At 41.6% G+C, this 19481-nt stretch overlaps 1 protein-coding gene across 4 annotated transcripts in view; it reads right to left on the bottom strand.

Annotated features, from left to right (window-relative positions):
• CABIN1 (calcineurin binding protein 1) overlaps positions 1 to 19481 on the bottom strand; it is a 96256-nt gene that overhangs the window by 42400 nt on the left and 34375 nt on the right. For all 4 annotated transcript variants that reach the window (XM_021412474.1, XM_021412476.1, XM_021412475.1 and 1 more), the window contains exon 30: positions 15286 to 15399. In XM_021412474.1, coding sequence (XP_021268149.1) covers positions 15286 to 15399 — 114 coding nt within the window. The remainder of the gene's footprint in view (positions 1 to 15285; positions 15400 to 19481) is intronic.

The following is a 19481-nucleotide window of genomic DNA, read 5'->3' as shown; positions in this document are numbered from 1 at the left end:
ACAGCAGGATTTTTTTTTTTTTTTCCCCCTTTCTTTCTCCTTTTTTTTGCAGCTCGGCGCTGCCCCGCCCGTGTCTGACAGCCCGGCACGAGCCGCTGCCCCTCGCCCCGACGGCTGCTTCCCAAACCTTCCCCTTTCCGCCCATTAACCTTTCATCTTTTGACTGCGTAACAGGGATTTATGTTTTCAATACAGAACTTACAGATCCGAAATGCATACTTACAAAGTATTAATGGCAGTAGGCTTTCTTTTTTGACCTGCAGGTTTTAATCTGCTCGGCTATTCCACGTTAGCAGCACAGCTCCTACGCTCTCTTGCGCTGCAGGTTTTCCCTACGTACTGTCGTGTATTTGTGCAAATGAAGTGGTTGTTGTACCTGGAATTAAATGCATCTGAAAATGTTTGAAGTTAATAGCCCAGGGACCGGGTGTGCAGCAGATTGGAAATCGGTCATAAAAATTCCAAACATCTAAATGCCTTTAAGCCATAAGCACGGCACGATAAGAACCGTGTTTTTTTAATTACTCCTCTTCATCTGTCCTGGTACCACAAAAAGCAGCAAGAAGATGCCTTCAGATGATGATAAAAGGTAAACAGGAATTATAATACTTTGAAATCTGGAAACTAACTGCCTTACAAACAAGCAAAATCTGTTTAATATCACTAAATGGAATATACAGGTTAGGTCCGATTCGCTGTTGCTTTTATACAGAAAGACTATTTTAGAGGTCCATTACCAACTTTAATTAAGGCAACAAGCTGGTCTCTTAGGAGCTTAGCGGGATAGGTTTTTCACCACAGATTATCTTCAATTCTGCCCAACTCCAAAAGTTACCCATTTCTAGGGGAAATGGTTCCAAATGAAAAGTGGGGAGGTTTAGACTGGATCTAAGGAAGAAGTCTTTACACAGAGAGTGGTGAGGCACTGGCACAGGGTGCCCAGAGAGGTGGTGGTGCCCCATCCCTTAGGACACCCAAGGTCAGGGCACGGGGCTGTGAGCACTGATGGAGCTGTGGGTGTCCCTGTGCACTGCAGGCAGTGGGACCTGGTGGGACCTTCAACTCAAACCATCCTATCGTTCTATGATTTTTTAAATCATCATTTTTATCGATCACCATTACATTCCCTAGCTTTGCACTGCGTGCTCCTACCTCACACACCCAGCTGCCTGAGCCACCACAAGCAGGGCCCATTGTGCGCTGCTGGGACGTGTATGCATGCGTAACTTATGGTGCTACTAAGGGAGAACATTCACACTGTTACCTAACATACAAAATATAAAGGCTTAGAGAATATAAAAAATATAACGGCATCAGTTGCCTGTACCTACAGAAACCAGCAACATACGATGGGACTTCCACCTTCCAAATCTAGAAGAGGAAAGAGATGCCATAAATCCAGTAGCACTGTGGCAAAAAGTGGATGAAGCCGCGTACCTGCTGTTGGCAAGCAGGGATTTAAGGCTGGGTGCTCGTGTCAGCAGTAGCCTCAGTGGCTGGAGCACAGCCCTAGCACGACTTGAAGCTACAGCTCTTGCTTGTACGGCCGCGCTCCTGCTGCCGCCTGCCCCAGGCTCGCTGGTGAGATGGCTGCTGCAGAAGATGGCTGGCACCATTACGCCCACGTCCTCGGTTCACACACAGCGCTATGTAATATCAAAGGCCTTTTCATTAATTATTTTTTACACAGCACAGAATTTGGGACATGCTATTCGAGGCTTCTGGCTGATGAGGGGTGAAAGATGAGATGATATTTTCTTAATTGCTTAATGACTTGGGAGACACTGTGCAAATGAGGGCTGCACGAACAGCTAACATCTCCTGCTTTTTATGCTCAATTTGGGTGATACAGGAATGAAACAGCATGGCTTTATGCGTTTTGGCAAGGAAGAATGGATGGGGAAACACTGACAGAGCAATTACAGGAAACTTGAAACATGCCCAGAGTCAACAAGATGACTTAACATTTGTCCTTTTAAGAATAAATGCTCGTAATGATTACTTGCAGTTCAGCAGATAGTCTTCAAGAAGGAGCAGTCAGTCTAGGTGCAATGGTAAATCCTGAACGACAGTGCCTTAAATGCACTTTTTAGTTATTTTTGAGGGGAAAGGAGGATGGCAGAGGACTATTCCAGACCATTAAAAAGTGACCAATTTATATCTCAGTGTTTCCTTAAAAGGCTTAGTTCATCAAATGCATTTTTAAATAGCTGTATCTTTAAATTGACAACAACCAAAGCAAGTCTGAGGAATATCTCTGCTGGAATCACCTACTGGGTTGAGAACTCTAGCACATGCTTTCCAGTGCCACAACACTCTGAGCCAGACAAGCCAGAAAGTGATTTTCCACTTTTAAGCATTTTTAACTCTCGCACACTGGGATTTCTTGATGAAGCGTTCTGGGATGAATAATAAACGCTCAGAAATATTCCAGACCTCTCTGCACAGCAGAGATAAGGATGCTGGCTTTCCATGCAGGCTTTCCATGCAAACACAGCATATGAGTGTGTTACGGTCAACATATATACACTGGAAATTGTCTCACTTTTAAGTGATGTTCTGCAGAGGATGGGCAGTGTAAATCCTAGCATCAACTCTGTTTCCATTTATTTTATTTTAAAGGAAGTAGGATATTGTTTTCTCTTAGAAATGGCTTTCTTCCCTCCTCTCCTTGCAGAGGGAAAGGTAATCTCAAGCTCTGAGGGCAATTAAGGTCCTGCAGGAAACAGAAAGCATTCTTCCTTCAGCAGCACTATTTGCTTCCTTTAATTCAGATTTTTTTAATCATCTTGCGAGCGGATAACAATAGCTATCAGACCAGAATATTGGCCTGGAACACCCACTCTAATCCAGAGCAACGAGTGTTATGGTAGGATGTAATTATTTTACAGGGCAATTTCCCTTTTCTAGCAGTGCTGGGACTGCTCTGAGGAGATCACTAGTGCAGGGAAGAGAATTAGCTGCTGTCGCTGAAAGCAGCAGTGTATCTGCACTGAGGTTAAACCCCCAGGATGGGCAGCAGGCAGCTGAAAGAGGTTTTGGAGAAGGAAGAGGAGGGAGGAGAAAAAGCTGTACTTCATTTTTCCTTTAAAATACACCTATTTTATTATCCAGAGGCATTCTCCTGTGTATATACAGGTTTATGATTCTTGTTTTGGAGTCATTTTACTTTCCTCTGAATTCAGAAAGAGGAATATAGAGCAGCAAATGCCAAATCTGGGCTCTCAGGGGATACGTGTCTTTTCAAAACCTGTGCCTTTGCGATACTCAGTGAGTAAGGGTAATTGAATCTTTCTTGACAGTTACTGCTCTTACCTGAAAACCACAACTTTGACTGTAAAATAATATTTCAACTGGTCCAGTATCATTTTATACTCTGTCTGACACACTTACAAAACCATTAGAAACTCCTCTTACAAAAAGGAACTTCTACTAATTTCATATGGACCCTATGTTGTTTTGTCTACAGACAAAAACAAGTAAAATAATATTCAACTACCTAATTATTTGTCCTACATTTAAACTCTTGTTAAAGGGGCAAGAAGAAAGAATAAATGCACATGGAAAAATAAGAGAGGAATGTGTCAGAAGGTAGCAACAGCAGTAAGAGAAATCACAAGGAGATTAAGAACAGAAAACTGTGGTGTATCATCTTGCTGTCTTCACCTTGCTGTCCACATCCTTAAAGAATTCTGATTCAGACTCATCTCCTGGTGGGCCTTTCATTTTGTTAGCTTCAGGCTGCCCCTGGAGATAGCCATCAAATGGAAGTTTTCAGGAAAAAAAGGCACTTTGCTTTGCTTTACCTTATTGATCTGGGAACATACAGAGGCAGGAAATGCTATTCTGGCTCAATTATTCACAAAAAAGCAAGCAGAGGCTTCTCACAGTTTGGAGGGAGAAGAGTGACATACTGCAAAGACAGTGACAAAGCAACCCAGCTATCGGTGGCCGTGGAATGGTTTACCTACCTACAGTGCCACAGTAATGCTGTGCCCAGAACATCCTGATTGCCAGCAAACACTTGAGGAGCGCAATATCCACCAACTGCTAATTTGCAAACACGTTTTTACCCTCCCTAAAATATCTGTTTGTTTTTCAACATCACAACTGTCCCTTCCCTTAAAACACACACAGGCATGCAAACACATGCAGAGTGAAATTCAGGAAGTCCTCTTACTGTTACTCCTGTTTAATCCCTGTAAGACAAGAATTTACTGCCTGCAGAAATTCTGCTTCATGTTGATGACAAAGTGTTTTTCTGGCTTTAGGTGCCAATCAAACACTACTCCTAATCTGGAAACAGTTTTGGATAGCAAAGCCAATCACTGGAAGCTTTGCAGGGTTTTTTTGTTTGTTTGTTTTTATGCAGGAGCTTCTTGGAGCAACCCCAGACTGAAATTAAAAGTTAATCAGTCAATGATAGGAATACTAATGTTTATTTCAGGTTAGATGCCCACCAAAAAAAAATAAATTAAAAAAAAAAAAAAAAAAAAGATTGTGAAACCTTTGGTTTTAAACACTGCTGGTTACCCTTTAAAAATAAAATACCCATGTTATTGCAGCCATGACTTAGGAGTAGTGTTGCTTGAAGCTATGTTTAGGAATTAATCTACCTGGTTTAAAAGCTGCATGTCCTTGCTTGAGTTAGAAGTAAAATCTAAGAATATTAGAACTGCAGTTGTTCCTAAATCTTTCTTTTTCCTGGAGCCAGAGTTGCTCAGCTTTTTGTCCCTATCAACTCTGATACAAGAAAAACAAAACCACACCTACCTATCATTCATTTCTTTTTTTTGTCACTTTCTAATACTTTTATACCTTAATGTTTTCTTTACGTTCCCACAAAGTATTTTCCCATATGTGACAAAGAAAATGCACTGCACTACATTCACACTGAGGACCCATCTTCATTATAGCACTGTACTAGCCTGTAATCCGTGCTCGTTTTATAAAACCTGACTTGTGATTCTATTCAAGTCTTTTAACACTGAATCTGCTGCTAGCTGTGTTACGCAAATGGAGCACAGACAAAATATGTACTCTATATTAAGCAGGTTAAGGTGGTCTTAAAGTGTCACAGAGTTTGGGACAGCCACACACTTCTCCACAGATGAGCTGAACAGCAACTAAAGCCTGACAGCACACCCATCTGTCTTCAGGTTTGTCCAAGTGCTTCCCACAGGAAATACTTCAGAGTCAGTAGCACTGGAGTAAGTGGAGCTCAGTGACCCTGAAATACTGTATTTGATGGTTATACTATGAATTTAAAAACAACCACCAGGCAAGAAAAACCAACACGTGCTCTTAAACCCGCAGTGCAGCCTGTCAGGGGGAACAAAGTAGGTATGTGTAAATAGAAATCATTTCAGCTGTTATAACAAGCTCATTAAATTATCTCAATCCTCTGAATACTTAAGAAAACACCATTAATTTAATGACTCACACTAGTTCCAGTCTGCTAAGCAGTAGATCACAGTTTAAGTGCTGGTACACTTGGAGTGTGCACACAGGGAGCAGTTCTGAAGTGATAAAGTTTTCAATTGAAAATGACTTGGTAGGAATTTTCAATTTCTGATTTTTATTCTGTCAGCAAGCCAAACAGCAGGCAAAATTAGTCGCTCATTCTGAATAACTCCTAGAAAGTGCTTCAAGTGAAAGGTCTGTGCTACTTTTGTGCTTTGCTTCCCCTAAGCTACTGAAAAGTCAACCGACTTAATAAAAGCCAAATTCATGAAGCTGTTTACTGACAGGACGCAAGAAATCTAACTGGTAGGAGGTGAAGTGTGTGCAGCTGAGATGAGCAAAGTTCAGAAAGCTCCTGGAAATGCTCTGCTTTTCACCTGAGCTCTGACAGGAACCTCCCTCGTTGGATGGCGCTCAGGTGCTCAGAGGAGCAGGCCGCAATACTGGCCACTGTGGATACGCTTACTTTCAGTCACCCATTCAATCACTTTTTCTTTTAACTCCTTTCAGGAGAGGGAGAAAGTCACCTTGTTTAAGCGGTCAGCGCTTGAGGTTTCACCTCTTGGCTATCATGCAAACTCCAAGAAGTGCTCATATTATGCCAGGAAATCCAACCTCCTCCACAAGAGCTGAGGAGTCTGGAGCAGTAATACACCATACAATATTCAGCATTTTTACTCTTCTACCGTTAGGAATTTTGCCAAAGATGGAGCACTATTACAGAGATAACTCCTGCTTCAGCATCTTCATCTGTGCCCCACACAGTGACACTGCAGGCATCTCAAAAACAGCTCATCCACATAACAGCAACATGTATTCCTACCTTATCTCTTCACCTCCATCTTAACCTATTTAATTTTGCCAGCTAAATACTTTTAAATTAATGGATACAGCAGGATATATCTATAAATACGTTCCGCTGGCACAGATGTACGCACAGACTTGTATCACTGCTCTCATCCCACGTTCTCCTGTTTTCACTTCTGCATTGAGGCAACGTATATCCACAAAAAATACAAAAATACTCAGATCCTTCTGCTGAGAACTGTAATTCCAGGAATTTTTCTCATGACATACGCTGCTTTAATAAAATAACTTTCACTATTAATTGCGATGAAAGTGGTAATCAACCGCAATGCCAAGTCAATCGAAACCACCGCAGGTGCAGAATTTAGTTGTCGCAGGGTTTGGGGGAGGCACTGTACATCTGCTGCACGTGTTTTGGCATTCACCAGCTGCCCTCCGGCTCCTTTAACTTGCAGAGTGAGGTTGGTCTCTTTGCACAGACAAGAGACAGGAATCTCACTGCCATATCTGGAACATGGAACAGGCAAGCACTGTACTGAGATCAGATACAGAGCTGACATGTACCTCAACAGCAGTCCTGGAAACATTCCCAAAGCGAAGGATATAGAAATAGTAGGGAAAATTGCACCGATTAATGCCACAGAATCCTCACAGCATACAACTGGCAGAAATATTTCATCAAGAACATACGAGTGAAAAAACACACTTCATCTTGGTTACATCACTCACAGCTTCACCTAAGAAAGAAGTGTTTTAGAAAACTACCCTGAGGTTTTGACTCTAGCCATACACACATAAAATTTCCATTCCTCAGAGTACTGCCATCAGTTTTAGAACAAAAGGAGAGGGTTATTAAAGACAGCGAGACGTGACTTCAGACACATACACGCTGCTTTCAACAAGCCTGTGTGAACTTCGCACATTGCGACTAAAAGGACACATGAAAGCTTTCAGTCACAGCCTATGGGGGGTTTTGGTTTTTTCCCTTTAAGAACTTAAGTTTAAAACTAACCCTGTCCAGTGGTTAAGCATCTAAAGGTTGCTCCTCCACTCATACCTGATACACAGCTGGCAGATGGCTAAAATCAAATTATGGATTTATTCATTGCACATTTGTAAAAGGACGCTCATCACGCAGTATTCTCCAAGCCAACCAGCACCTTCCAAATGCTGTTCAGACAGGGTAAAATGGTTGCTGTTCAACTTTTTAAGATCCAGATTTAAAACTGCTTTATGTCCTGTAACATGCTACAACCTCCGCAACAATTGTTCTTTCACTTTTTTATTGTTATTTGTCCTTTGTCTAAAAATATATCAGCAACAACAAAAGAAGAAACTTTTCCTAGGGAAGCAATGGGGCGGGGGGAAGCTGTTTAATATCCACTGGCACAAACGACAGTTTAAAACGCCATGCTTGGATCTCCGGGGATTTAGATTTATTGGCATCTTTACTCGCTGGGCCTTGGAAGCCTGCAAAGCCAGCCAGAAAGAACAGTGTGTATACACTGAGACAGAAAACTTTGCGAACGACGGACATTTTTCACTGATGAGTTCTGTTTTTCCAAGAGGATGGAGTGAGGAACTGTAAATAACATGTTGGGCAGAGGTTAAAAAGTTATCTAGCTTTTTATAGGCATCTTTAAGACTTCATTGCTTGCTGGGTTTCTGGTCTTAATCCAATCACTACAAGCGTTTCACTTGCACAGTTAACTCCTTGCTTGCTTTTGTTTTCAGAGTTGGCATTAAGATTGCTTGAGAGAAAGAGCACACAGAAGAGCAAGCAACAGACAACACGATCAAATTCATTTGTACCAAACTAAAAGCATTCTTCTAGTTTAAACATCAGCAAGTCTGGGCAGGAGGTATATGAGTACAGTTACATTATCATTACAAGTGAAAAAAACGGGAGAACAAAGGACTCTGGCTGGTTACTGGCAGATGAACAGCTGTCAGAAAAGAAATCATGCCATCTTAACTCTCATTATAGGGGCAACCAGCATCAGCGCTTCCCCACTCTCCCTTCCCCCAGTGGAACCTATCTGCTACGCTGGATGACAAAAACAATGGAAATTACTATGCTTATTTGACTAAAACAAAAAGGTAGCTCTAAAAGCTGCCTTATCTACGTACAAACATTCTGTCTGTTTCAGATACAGACAATAATATCAGCAAATTTAACAAAGAGTGAGAGAAAACAGTCATTCTCTTCCACACACCCTCCTCATAATTGACTTTCAGTCACAGCTTCAGGAAAAAGCTAGTGTCACCTCATTATGTCTCTTAATTAACCAAATTATACAAAATCTAATTTTCATTTAAAAATATCCTAGACTTGATGACTTAATTCAGAAATAATCTCACAGATATGAATTATATTTAACCAATGCAAACATACCTTCCTGCATCTGCTAACCGATCTGTTAGCATGGATGAGTTCCTCTACCCTGTGGTGCTGGGCACTCAAGGACTGGTGCTCAGAACTAAGCACCCACCTCTGTGCCATGGTATTGCTCCACAGAGGTTATATTTGAAGGAAGATTGAGAAAATTAACAAAGACCAAACAGGAAGAACGCCAAGGAGCAACGGATGGGAAAACACTGATTTGGTTTCACTCTCCAGCAGTTCAGGCTTCAGCTTATGCCTCAATCACAAAATAGCTGCCGCTTATACAGCTGATTTTATTTACAAATTAAGTCACGGGATTATGAATCATTTGGTTCAGCAGGGATTCCTGATGGGGTTATTTATTCCTGAGAAGCTTTCCACACAAATATCTCTTCACCCACACCAGAAACGGTTTCCTCACACAGCTGAAGAACAATAGCTTTGTAATGACATTAGGCAGGAACGTAGGAAAAGCAATGAAACACTTGTGAAAATTTGAGAGGCGGCAAGCTGGGCAGACAGCACATTAGCTCCAACGCATCCCCAAGGCAGAACACCAAGGTCATCCACTGTCTCGCCTTAAGGAGGGGTGCTGAGTGACCTGCACAGCCCCGGCTCACACAGCACAGCTTCCCTGCAGCACAGCAGCTCCTAACAGCGTGCCAGGGCGCTGCTGACAGTCCTCCTTCCCACCTTGTCAACCATTTCAGCGAGGAGCTGGCTCTCCTGGCAGCTGAGCGAAACGCGCACGTCTTGTACTGAACTTAACAGCTGAACGCTTCGTAGTCAGTAGAAAGCTGACAGTGAGAATTTGCATCGACTGAATGGCACTTGTACTAAGTAGCAAGCTCTTCATGAGGGTCTCTGCTGGGGCCTGCACAGTGAGAGCACGGATATTTCATGGACGGAACATGCCATCTCCTGAAAAGATTCTTTTAAACTAGGTGGGGACTTAACCATCCTCTAACCAGATAGCTCTATCTGCCTACCACATTACAAAGCACAGACACATGAGACTAATGACATCCCTTGTCACTATGCTATCATTATTTTGTTTTATCCAGCTGCACAGGTCAGTGTCAGTGGTGGAGGTCACCTTTTCTAGACGCTATTTTGTATGCCACCAATTAAATGCCACTAACTCTAATAATTTAGAGTGTTATCTAGCTGCTAGAATCAAAAGGTTGTGTTTTTGTTTTTTTTTTAAATGCACGCTGAAAACACCTGGAGTCCTTCATGATTTCTGTTACCTTCTAGTTGCATAAAAATGGCATCCAAAACTCTCAAAAGCAAGAAGAGCAAAACTGAATAACCAAGCCCTTGTGATTTCTGGGATGTCACTTGTGCTTTGTTGTTGTTGTTGTTTTAAACTTGATTTGGCATCCTCTCATTCTCCTGTTCACACAAACTGTTAGAAGTGCTAAAAAGACCAACTTTTTATTTTTTTAATGGCAAACAGTGAGCAAGCTCAAATACACCCATTAGTTCTCTTGGAGCCCCAACTGAACACCAACTCCAACCTTGCCGAGGCAGAATCTCAGCTCACACAGATTCACAGTAAACTTCTATGAGTTCTTTCCCTTTCTCCTCCTAATTCAAATGGAACTACTTCTCATTTTCCACACAGCAGATGTCTTGGAGCTGGGAGCACATTTGCCAACTGAAAAGACACACAACTGATGAGCAGGAGAAGAGTAACCCAGATCTATCAGTAGCCAGGGACAGAAAGAAAAGCAGAGCAGCTGAAGTTATAGGAGAGGGATCTTAGGCTGCTGTTGCTTCTAGTTTCAGGCTTTTCCAGTGCACAGTACGAAACAAATAAACCGAGGCTTCGGTCAAGCTGCCCTTTGCCCCAGGGGGTATTTGGGATTTCTTTGGTTAACACCAGTAGCAAACAGACTGGATAGAACAAAAGCCTGCAATACCTCACAGACTTTGTTTCATAATGGAGACCACCCTAACAGATTTCATTCTTCCCTTCAATGATATACATCCAGTTTTCTCTACCGCATCGCAGGACCAACAGACATTAAAATGCTGTAGCACATGTTGCCTTTTAATAAAAGTCATGGAAGTCATAAATGCTGAGGTCATACTTCAGAAGCTGGGAGAAAAATAAAAGGTCTGTATCAGATCAATATACTGGGTGCCATGTTCCTTACTGTGATCAGTAATGCGTCTCAGGGAAGATATAAAACAACTGAGGCATACTATGAAACTTCCTTGATACAAATTCCCAGCTTCCTCCTCCAGCAATGTTGATGAACTCTTCCCCTACGATTTTACACTAGAGACTTCATCATAGCCTTCATTTCCTACGTCTCAAATTCACCCATCTAGCTCCAGTTGTACAGAATCTCAAAACAGAGTCAGTCCTTGCAGCTTGCCCTCCTTTTCAGAATCGTTTTCCTCTGGAAAGACTGAGATGTAGCTTTCAGAATCTGAAACACAGCTAAGGAAAGAACCTGCTATTCGAGGAGAGTAACCCAGTGCGCACTGGTTATCACCCTCCTATTATGAGAATTGCCACCAGGAACCAGCAGCTCTCATCCTTCAGCTGCTTGGTGCCCAGAACTTGCAGGTCTGTACACCAGAGGTCTACTGCCAGTGCCTGCTTGCACCCAGAACGAACACTGGCAGCTGAAGGGAAATCGCTGCTGTCTCTCAGCTTCGGGCTCCCAGTGTCTGATGCCACCTTTGTTTGACCCTGCTTATTCAGACCGCAGAATGAAGAGCTTTGGGGATGCAGCAGAGAATAAACATACCACATCTCTTTTGGAATTAAAAACAGAACAATTACCCTTAACCGTTTGCAGACTTGCAAGACTTCATGCACATGAATGTCTGCACTATATAGAATGAGTGCATGCACAGTTTTTGTATATTTACTTATGTGGGGAACAGCTACCAAAATTGGAAATCAAGATCTTTATTACAGGAAAATGTGCCAGGAAAATACAACTCCTGTATATTAAGCCATATGGAGAAGTTACTGAGACACTGAGCTCAGCCATCAAAATGCTTCTTCCACAATCACCACCCACACACAGACTGATGAATACTCATCATCTGTGCATGAGGTTTCACTTTGTTTTATTAACGGTGGCACGAAATCTGAATAAATAAAAATGTGCCCTACTATATAAAGCAATGTTACGGTGTTTTTTTGGTTTTTGTTTTTCCCTGATGAATTAATTTCTGATTTAGTTACTATAGAAACCATTCCAGAGCCCTCTAAGTTTTCCTGTATATTTACACGCGGAGAGAGAAAGAAGAGGGAAGCTGGAGTGACCCCTGACACAGAGGTTATGGAGAAAAGTGTAAGTGGTCAAACAAAAAAGACTTCATTGAAACACTGCGAGGAACTCCTGCAATAATCATTGCACCAATCCTAGAGTTTGGGGCTGTTCTCTTCCGTTTGGGAAGCAACAGGGGACAGTAATGCAACGAGCACGTTTTACTTGAAACATAAGGCAAGTTCTGCGCATCCTGGGATCTCCTAATACATCAAATAAGAGGAAATCAGGCTAAGCAAACGTGTCTTTTTTGCTTATTCTAAAGACAGCAAAAATAAATTCAAAGAGATTTCAGTCGCAGCTGAGTGACAGCTAACAAATTAGACAACAGAGTGACACGCAGAGTCAGACCTGCAGTCCTGCAGTAAAAGTGAACGGGAGACAGTTTGCCCCGTGTTTATTTCTTCTCATACAGTGCTCTCATAAACATTTCATAAATAATTCTACTAGGAGTATGCATGATTTATAAAACGTCTGGGAGGAGCAGGCTGGCACAGTCCTTGCTCGTCTTTGAGCTGCTTAGCTTTCTCTTGCACGTTGTTGTTTGTACTTGTAAAAACGAGTCAGCTGTAATTTCAACAACCCTGAATCTGTCTGGTCAAGAGACTAAAAATACTATTGCTACTTGCTCCAGTAAGGTATAGAATAAGGTATTGCTATGGTAAAATATATTCAGAAAGCCACTTAGACATTCACTTAATTCTTTTGTAGCATGAAAGCTAAAGAGTTCTCAAAAGTAAAACCAAACTCGTTATATGGAAGCAAATAGATATCCTACATGAAGTGTTTCTGTTGAAAATACCCCTGGGAAGGCATTCATAAGCTTAGGTTAGCCATTCAATTTCTAAGATTATGTGACTGCTTACTTGCGTAGCAGTCCTTGGAGTTCTTGTTTTATCACCTGAGTCTGTAAGCGAAGACACCAGCGGGGCCAGTGGGCTGTCCCACCATCTGCCTGCGGTGGATGACACACAAGTCTATATTCTGAGCACTGACCCAGATGGTGCAGCACATGTGCTTACCCACTGCCAGCCTAGGAGCTCTGCGTGGAACGAGCTAGTTGAGGTTTAACCCAGACCACTTCGATGCAGTACTGGAGAGGTTTTTCTGTCCAGGTTGTTCACAGATTTAGGTTTGTCCCACTCTGGAATGTCAGATGACATTAACAGTTTTTTTCATGTGTACTTGTTGCCATTTCTCTCTAGGATCTGGATTTTCTCACCATGCTATGTTTGTGTCATCTGTATTGGATTACTGCCACATGTTCTACACAGAGCACCGCTTGAAGAGGATTTTGAAAATATAGCTGGTAGAAAATGACATCACCAAAATATTTAATTATGCTAAGCTCATTATGTATATTGTACCTGTTAGCAGCAAGAATAAGCTACATGCCTGAAGGAGTAATCAAGATGTTAGCACCGATTCACCGGGACCCCAACGAGTTGTGCTGGCCATCCCTGGTTATGCTGTCACCACAGCGGGGCCACACTGCAGCACTAGAGACCCCGAGGTGAAATGTCTCATGTCTGCAGGCAGCGTTCTATGTGCAAGACTTGGGGCTGATGCTGTCTTCGTGTGTCAGCAGACCTATGTCCAAGCTGAGGTCATCACTGTCACATATTTTCTCACTTTTCTAGCAGTGTTGCTGGTATATTACACCAGGCCAGCATGTATCTTTCACTGAAGAGTATCTTTTACCTCTAATTTATCTATCCTAGTACTCTTCATCTTTCAGAGTATAAAAATACCGATATGAGGAGTAAAGAATGATTGTTCTATAAAATAACGCAGGAAAACATGCACCTAAGGATGCACTGCAATCTATCTTTAAATTATCTAGCACTGGCATTCAAAAACCAGACATGATTTAAGTCAACCAGTGATCTCTCAATGTCACAATTCACATTTGCAAGCAGAAACATTCCCTCATACACACTGCTCAATTCCCCACTCCTCCTACATGAAAACACAAAACACTCTTGACACTTAAAACTGCAATGATTAAAAAGTCAGCCACGATCCTGCAAAACTCACACGTGACTTAAAGAATGATGAATAATTTCATGAACATCCACAAGAATACTTGGTTATGTCAGCCAGAGTCAAGATATTCACAGATGTCAGGTGCTAATCACAGTGCAGGATTCTTAGCGAGAAAGCAGGCAGATACTGAAGAACAAAGCCATGTAGTCATCTGTCAGGTCACAGCTGTTTGGTCTACACCCTACCAGGCTGACAGTAGTTGTTAATGAAAACTTTTTTCCAGAAAGATGGAATTACATTATTCTTTTCACAGATAGATCCACGATATCATTTGGAACCACTGTCAGTCAATATCCCTTAGCTGTTCAGCCCAGCTGAGGGACTGTAATCAGAGGAAAGCACTTACTGAGAAGTTTGTACAGAGGTGCTAACTAACACAATGTACAGTGAAGATGAAAGTAGATGTTAACAAATAGAAAATGGAAATAAATTTCAGATGAATCAAAATCAAGGTAGGTTATAGCATTGCATGGGTATGCAGAGAAAATTCTGTCACTGCAGTCACAGGAAACCACATCATAGTCCAGAAACAAACAGAACTTTTCTAGGTCCTTCCCACACACAAGCCACAGAACAGTTACAGAATCCTATCACAAAAGAGCACAAAAAACTAGAACGTGGCACAGAGAAGCCACAAATACTGAAGACAGCAGCAGGGCATTGAGCCTCAGTCGCAGCAGGGAATTTGATAGATAAGTGCACGTAAAAGTCTCTAAAGTATGATGTCCTATGTTACTGAGAGAAGCACAGACCACCGTGTGGACTAAAATATATCACATACACAGGGACAGTCTATAAGACAGCATTGCTACTATGCTGTGTGGCTTAGAAGTACTCTTTTCCTGAGCTATACTACAAAAGCAAAATAAAAGAGCTCCTTCCAGCTCCTGAGATTTCTGAGAGCAACTGGCACTACATGTTTGCTAGGAGAACTGAAAGGCCATTTGAGAAAGAGTAAACAAGAGGTAATTACAATTAATAGAATTATAATTCTTTATAGAGGTCTCAACCACTAAGTGCACGGTAAGTGACGTGTAACAGAAGCACTGACACCTCCCCACGTGTTCAAGCTCATCAGAAATTCTCACGTGTTTCCCTCCACGAGGTGAAATCCCAGCAAAAACCTCTATTCTACAGTTCTGCCTTTCCATTCACTAATTGCGTGGCTCATTTAATACGCCTTTCCCAAGTTCTGCATTACCATCCTTTCACAAGCCTTTCAAATGAGAAACAGGTGTTAAAACAAGAGCTGAGAAAGTAAGGGTATTATCAGCAGTGCAGACTTACATTGAAGAAATTGGTCTTGTTCCTCTCGCAGAAGAGGCCCTGAGCAGGCATGTGCTTCAGCTGCTGCCATGGGACGCCGCTGCCCAGCAGCACATCGCGGGCCCACTGCAGGTTCTGTGGAAGAAATGGGGCAGGTGAGTAGCAGGCAGGGGCAGGTAATGCCATCACTTGCTTTGTTTTAATATCCTACGTTTGCCAGATGGCTGCTGTTGCAGCAGCATTTGTGGATGCATGATTTGGGGATGACGTCCCTTGGGGAAGACAATCCAGCTTGCTTCTCAGGGCAAGCACTCAGACTGCTCAGCCCCAGCTGAGGATCAGTCAGTTCCCTATGGCTGCAGAATGCCATCTCACGTCAACAAGTTCTGCTTTCTTGCCTGTTTTGTTGTTGTTGCTGTTGTTTTTTAAATAAAACACCTTCAGTTATTGAAATCCACACCTTCCACCTCCTGTCACCTACGGAATCCTGCACTACAAGCGTATTTAAAACAGCTACAATTTTGCTAAAAGACAAATTCCAAAGCTCAGTACCAAATCATTTCTACAAGAAATAGAGTCTCTTACCAAGCAGCAGGGCTCGCTGCCCTGGGTGCCCCACAGCCTTGTTCCAGGACTCTCACTGCCCACCCCAGACTTTCCCCAGCACTACCAGCAAACACACCAGCATTAAGGTCAAACAGAAGAGGTAACCACTAAGCTTAAAACTGCTTAATTCAGGCCTTTTCTCTCTACTCAGCCCTCCGTGTAATTTTACTTAACCTCTTTGGAAAATTCTGTGCCTGCCAGCAAATTTAGCTAATGCTGCTCAATGGATTCACAAAGAAAGCATTGGTAGGAGAATAAATGATGGACGACAATCACAAATTTCTAAGAGCACTACCCAAGAGATGCATGAACATCTCTTGTTGGTTGAGAACTAGGGACAGCTGTTGGCTCCAGGCAAAACATAGCACTTAGGATTACCAACAGATGGGACAATTATTAATTGCAAAGTTTTGCTGACAGTGGTTTTGTTTTGCTTCGTTTTTTCTTTCAGTATTAGAACGTAGCATTGGAGTTACATTACAATGAGGTTGGTTTGTTTGTTTTAGTTTGTTACAACTTTCTCACAGAGCAGACAAAAGAGATGAAGCCATTTGGTTCTATGGACACAAGTAACTGCTCAATTCAGATTCGTTTTCTGTGGATTGGAAATACGCTTCTGTGAATCCTAAATGTGATTAAAACCATGTCCATCTGACAAGTATACTCCACTTGCAGTATCACCTCCATACTTGTGTTGTTGGTAGCAAAAACCTTAGCTTGTTTTCCAGATGATTTTCTTTACAAGATTCTGATGAAACACTAAAAGCTCTGCCTAATCCTAAGTGCTTTGTCCTAGCGACAGCAGTCACGCAGCAGTTGCCACTGTCTTACAGAACTGGAATACCTCCTTTAGCAAAATGCTGATCATGGATTCACGTGCAAGAGAGCTGAGCGTTGGAAAGATTATCCAGATATTTATGGATGTCAAAAACAGTTCATTCAGAGAACGGATGTAGTTGTTCAGCTATAGATGTAGCCCTGAATCTAAGTTTTATACTGAAAATATCAAGAGATCATTGAGGGCAGTGTCATGCTCTGGTTATCTGCTATGCACGTGTTCACAGGCATGTATGCGTATGGCACGTATAATTTGTAGGCTTTTATTGAATACAATGACAGTAACCTAGGTAGGAGCAAAAAGATCATTCAGACAAATGGGACAATTGTCTGGGATCTTCACACAATCAAAACTTATGGGATTAAAAAAATGTACTTACAGACTTTCCACTACCCTTCTTAAATCAGCACAATCAGTTATTCCCACTACATACGCCTGAACAGGTCTCTCAACTCATTAGATTTCACAGAGTCTGCTCTGCTTTGTTTTTAGCCAATGAAGTTATTAGCAGTGGGTGAAGGGATCCAGGACATAGCAAAAGGGATTTATTCCTCTTGGCACGCTGCTTGTCGGCCTGAACTGCTGGATTTAGCTGTCTGACTCAGGGCAATTATAAAGCACTCTTTCCAGTTCAGCTGTTGCCTCCCACATCTTCATCACCCCAAGATTCAAAGGCAAGATGACTGACAGGGTAAAATAAATGGCTGAAAAAAGTTTACGCGCGTTGTTAAAATGGAAAAGAAAAATTTCATACGGTCAAGCAAATGGAAATCTGAGTCACCTTAGAGATGGACGCCTGTTAAAAAACAGCCACCAGTACCCAACTTGGAAACTCCATGGGGTGCTGCTTAACACTGACACCATTAGGCATGTACTCACTATTCACAGAGCTTTTTAGCAATAGTGATGAACGATGTCTTGCCACGTCCCATCTTCTTCCCTTCCAAAGTGTGCCAGCACTCGTTTGGGAGGTAAAGACCGAACATCACAAAGGATGAAAACTTCAAGAGAGACACAAGGTGAATGGGAAACTAAAACTACTCCCAAGACTGGCGATGAAGCAACTTCTGAAAATTCGCCCTTGCTTTCCTGCATAGTTGTTCCAACAAAAACCAGCTAGGCAAAATCTGCGGTGATAACAAAATAAGATCAAGAGAAATAGCCTCCAAAGAGTAAGTGGTGTTTTGATGGGGGGTGGAGGGGGAAGCTAAATATATGCAGTGGAACAATATTGAAAGGTTTTTGAAAAAGATGTTAAAAAGAAAGCTCTCAACTATTTTAGAGCTATTTATTAGTCTCGCAACAGCAAAACATGTAATATTGCAAAATGGGAGAAAACAGACTGCATACGGAAAACTTGTTTTTCTGCGCAGAGTGGAGACCTGCCAACCCTCTGCTTTCCTGGCGAGCCATGAATTCTGGCCATCAGTCTCCATTCTTCATACATATTCCTGGCACTGGTGCATAAATGCTGAATTTTCCAAGATGGTTATATGCATTTAAAAAATCATCTCAGCTTTCTAAAATTTCCCAGTAACTTAAGTCTGCCTCCACATCAGCTCAACCTGATCTAATTCTAACCCAATCAACGTATGTAGTCTGCATATATTAGCTGGAAGTTTGTTGGGTTTTGGGGGGGATTTTTTTTTTGGTAGTGTTGAGTGGTTGTTTATTAGAGAAATAATACAAAATGGATATTAAAACCCAATAATGCTCCTTGAAACCAACCTGATAACTACTAGGCTCACACGAGAAAGATTCAATTTTTCTGAGTTCCAAGACAAGATTAAATCTAGAAAACAACGTGCATTTCATACAGAAAAACATCACAATTCAATATGTTGATATTTATATCTAGAGTAGCAAAGGAGGAGGTATCATCACTGAGAAAAAAAAAATGAAGAAAATATTTTACAAGTAGTTCCTCAGGGAAGGACACATGCTATTTGAACCACTGAACTGCAAATAGACAGCCTTTCTTGTTAAATGTTGATAGAAAATCATTTGTCAGCAACAAATGACAGATTGCAGGAGTCTGCAGCTCCTCTTAATGATTAGTTTCATGAAAGAATTAACAACTGTCACATACAAACAGCATAAGAATGTTTTCAAAACAAGTTCTCTCTAAAAAATGGTCATATTTTTCTGGATAATCACTCTACAGCCATATGAAATATTCATCACCTTTCAACGGGTTGCTAATACGTGCTATTGCTCAATTTGCAGCAGTACTGGAAATATGTTTTCTGCTATGAGTAAATGGTATTACTGCTTCTGTTAGCTTCCCATCCCTACCTGACTGCACATTGGAGATTCGATTTGTGAAAGCTTCAGTGGTGGGAAGAGAAATCTGGAAGTAATGCAGCGCAGCATATGACATAACACAGGATTTTGAAATACGATATTTGTGAGTTTAAACCTTAATTATGACAATTAGTGAAAGAGCTCTGATAATTTCTACTATTCATACACATAAATAGTACACAATGAATATATTACCTTTAATTGTTCCAGACCTGAAGAATCAAAATTTTACTTTTTAAGGCACGCACTCTCACCTTATGTGTATGTATATAGCTAATATGCATTCAAATTAAGAAGGCACTTTTGTACTGTGTGCTGTTTAGGACATGGGCCCAAATTGCTAGTGATCTCCATGCTCTGATGCTGGAAGAAACATTCACTCTACAAAGACCTAAGACAGCCAGAAAGCTTATCTGGGTCACGTGGTTTGTTTACATCAATACTGAAGAATTTCTGCTTCCAAGACACA

Source organism: Numida meleagris, chromosome 14 (genome assembly GCF_002078875.1).
Source record: "Numida meleagris isolate 19003 breed g44 Domestic line chromosome 14, NumMel1.0, whole genome shotgun sequence".
Lineage (NCBI taxonomy): Eukaryota > Metazoa > Chordata > Aves > Galliformes > Numididae > Numida > Numida meleagris.
The sequence above is the reverse complement of the archived record's forward strand: the minus strand, read 5'-3'. Positions and strand labels throughout refer to the sequence as shown.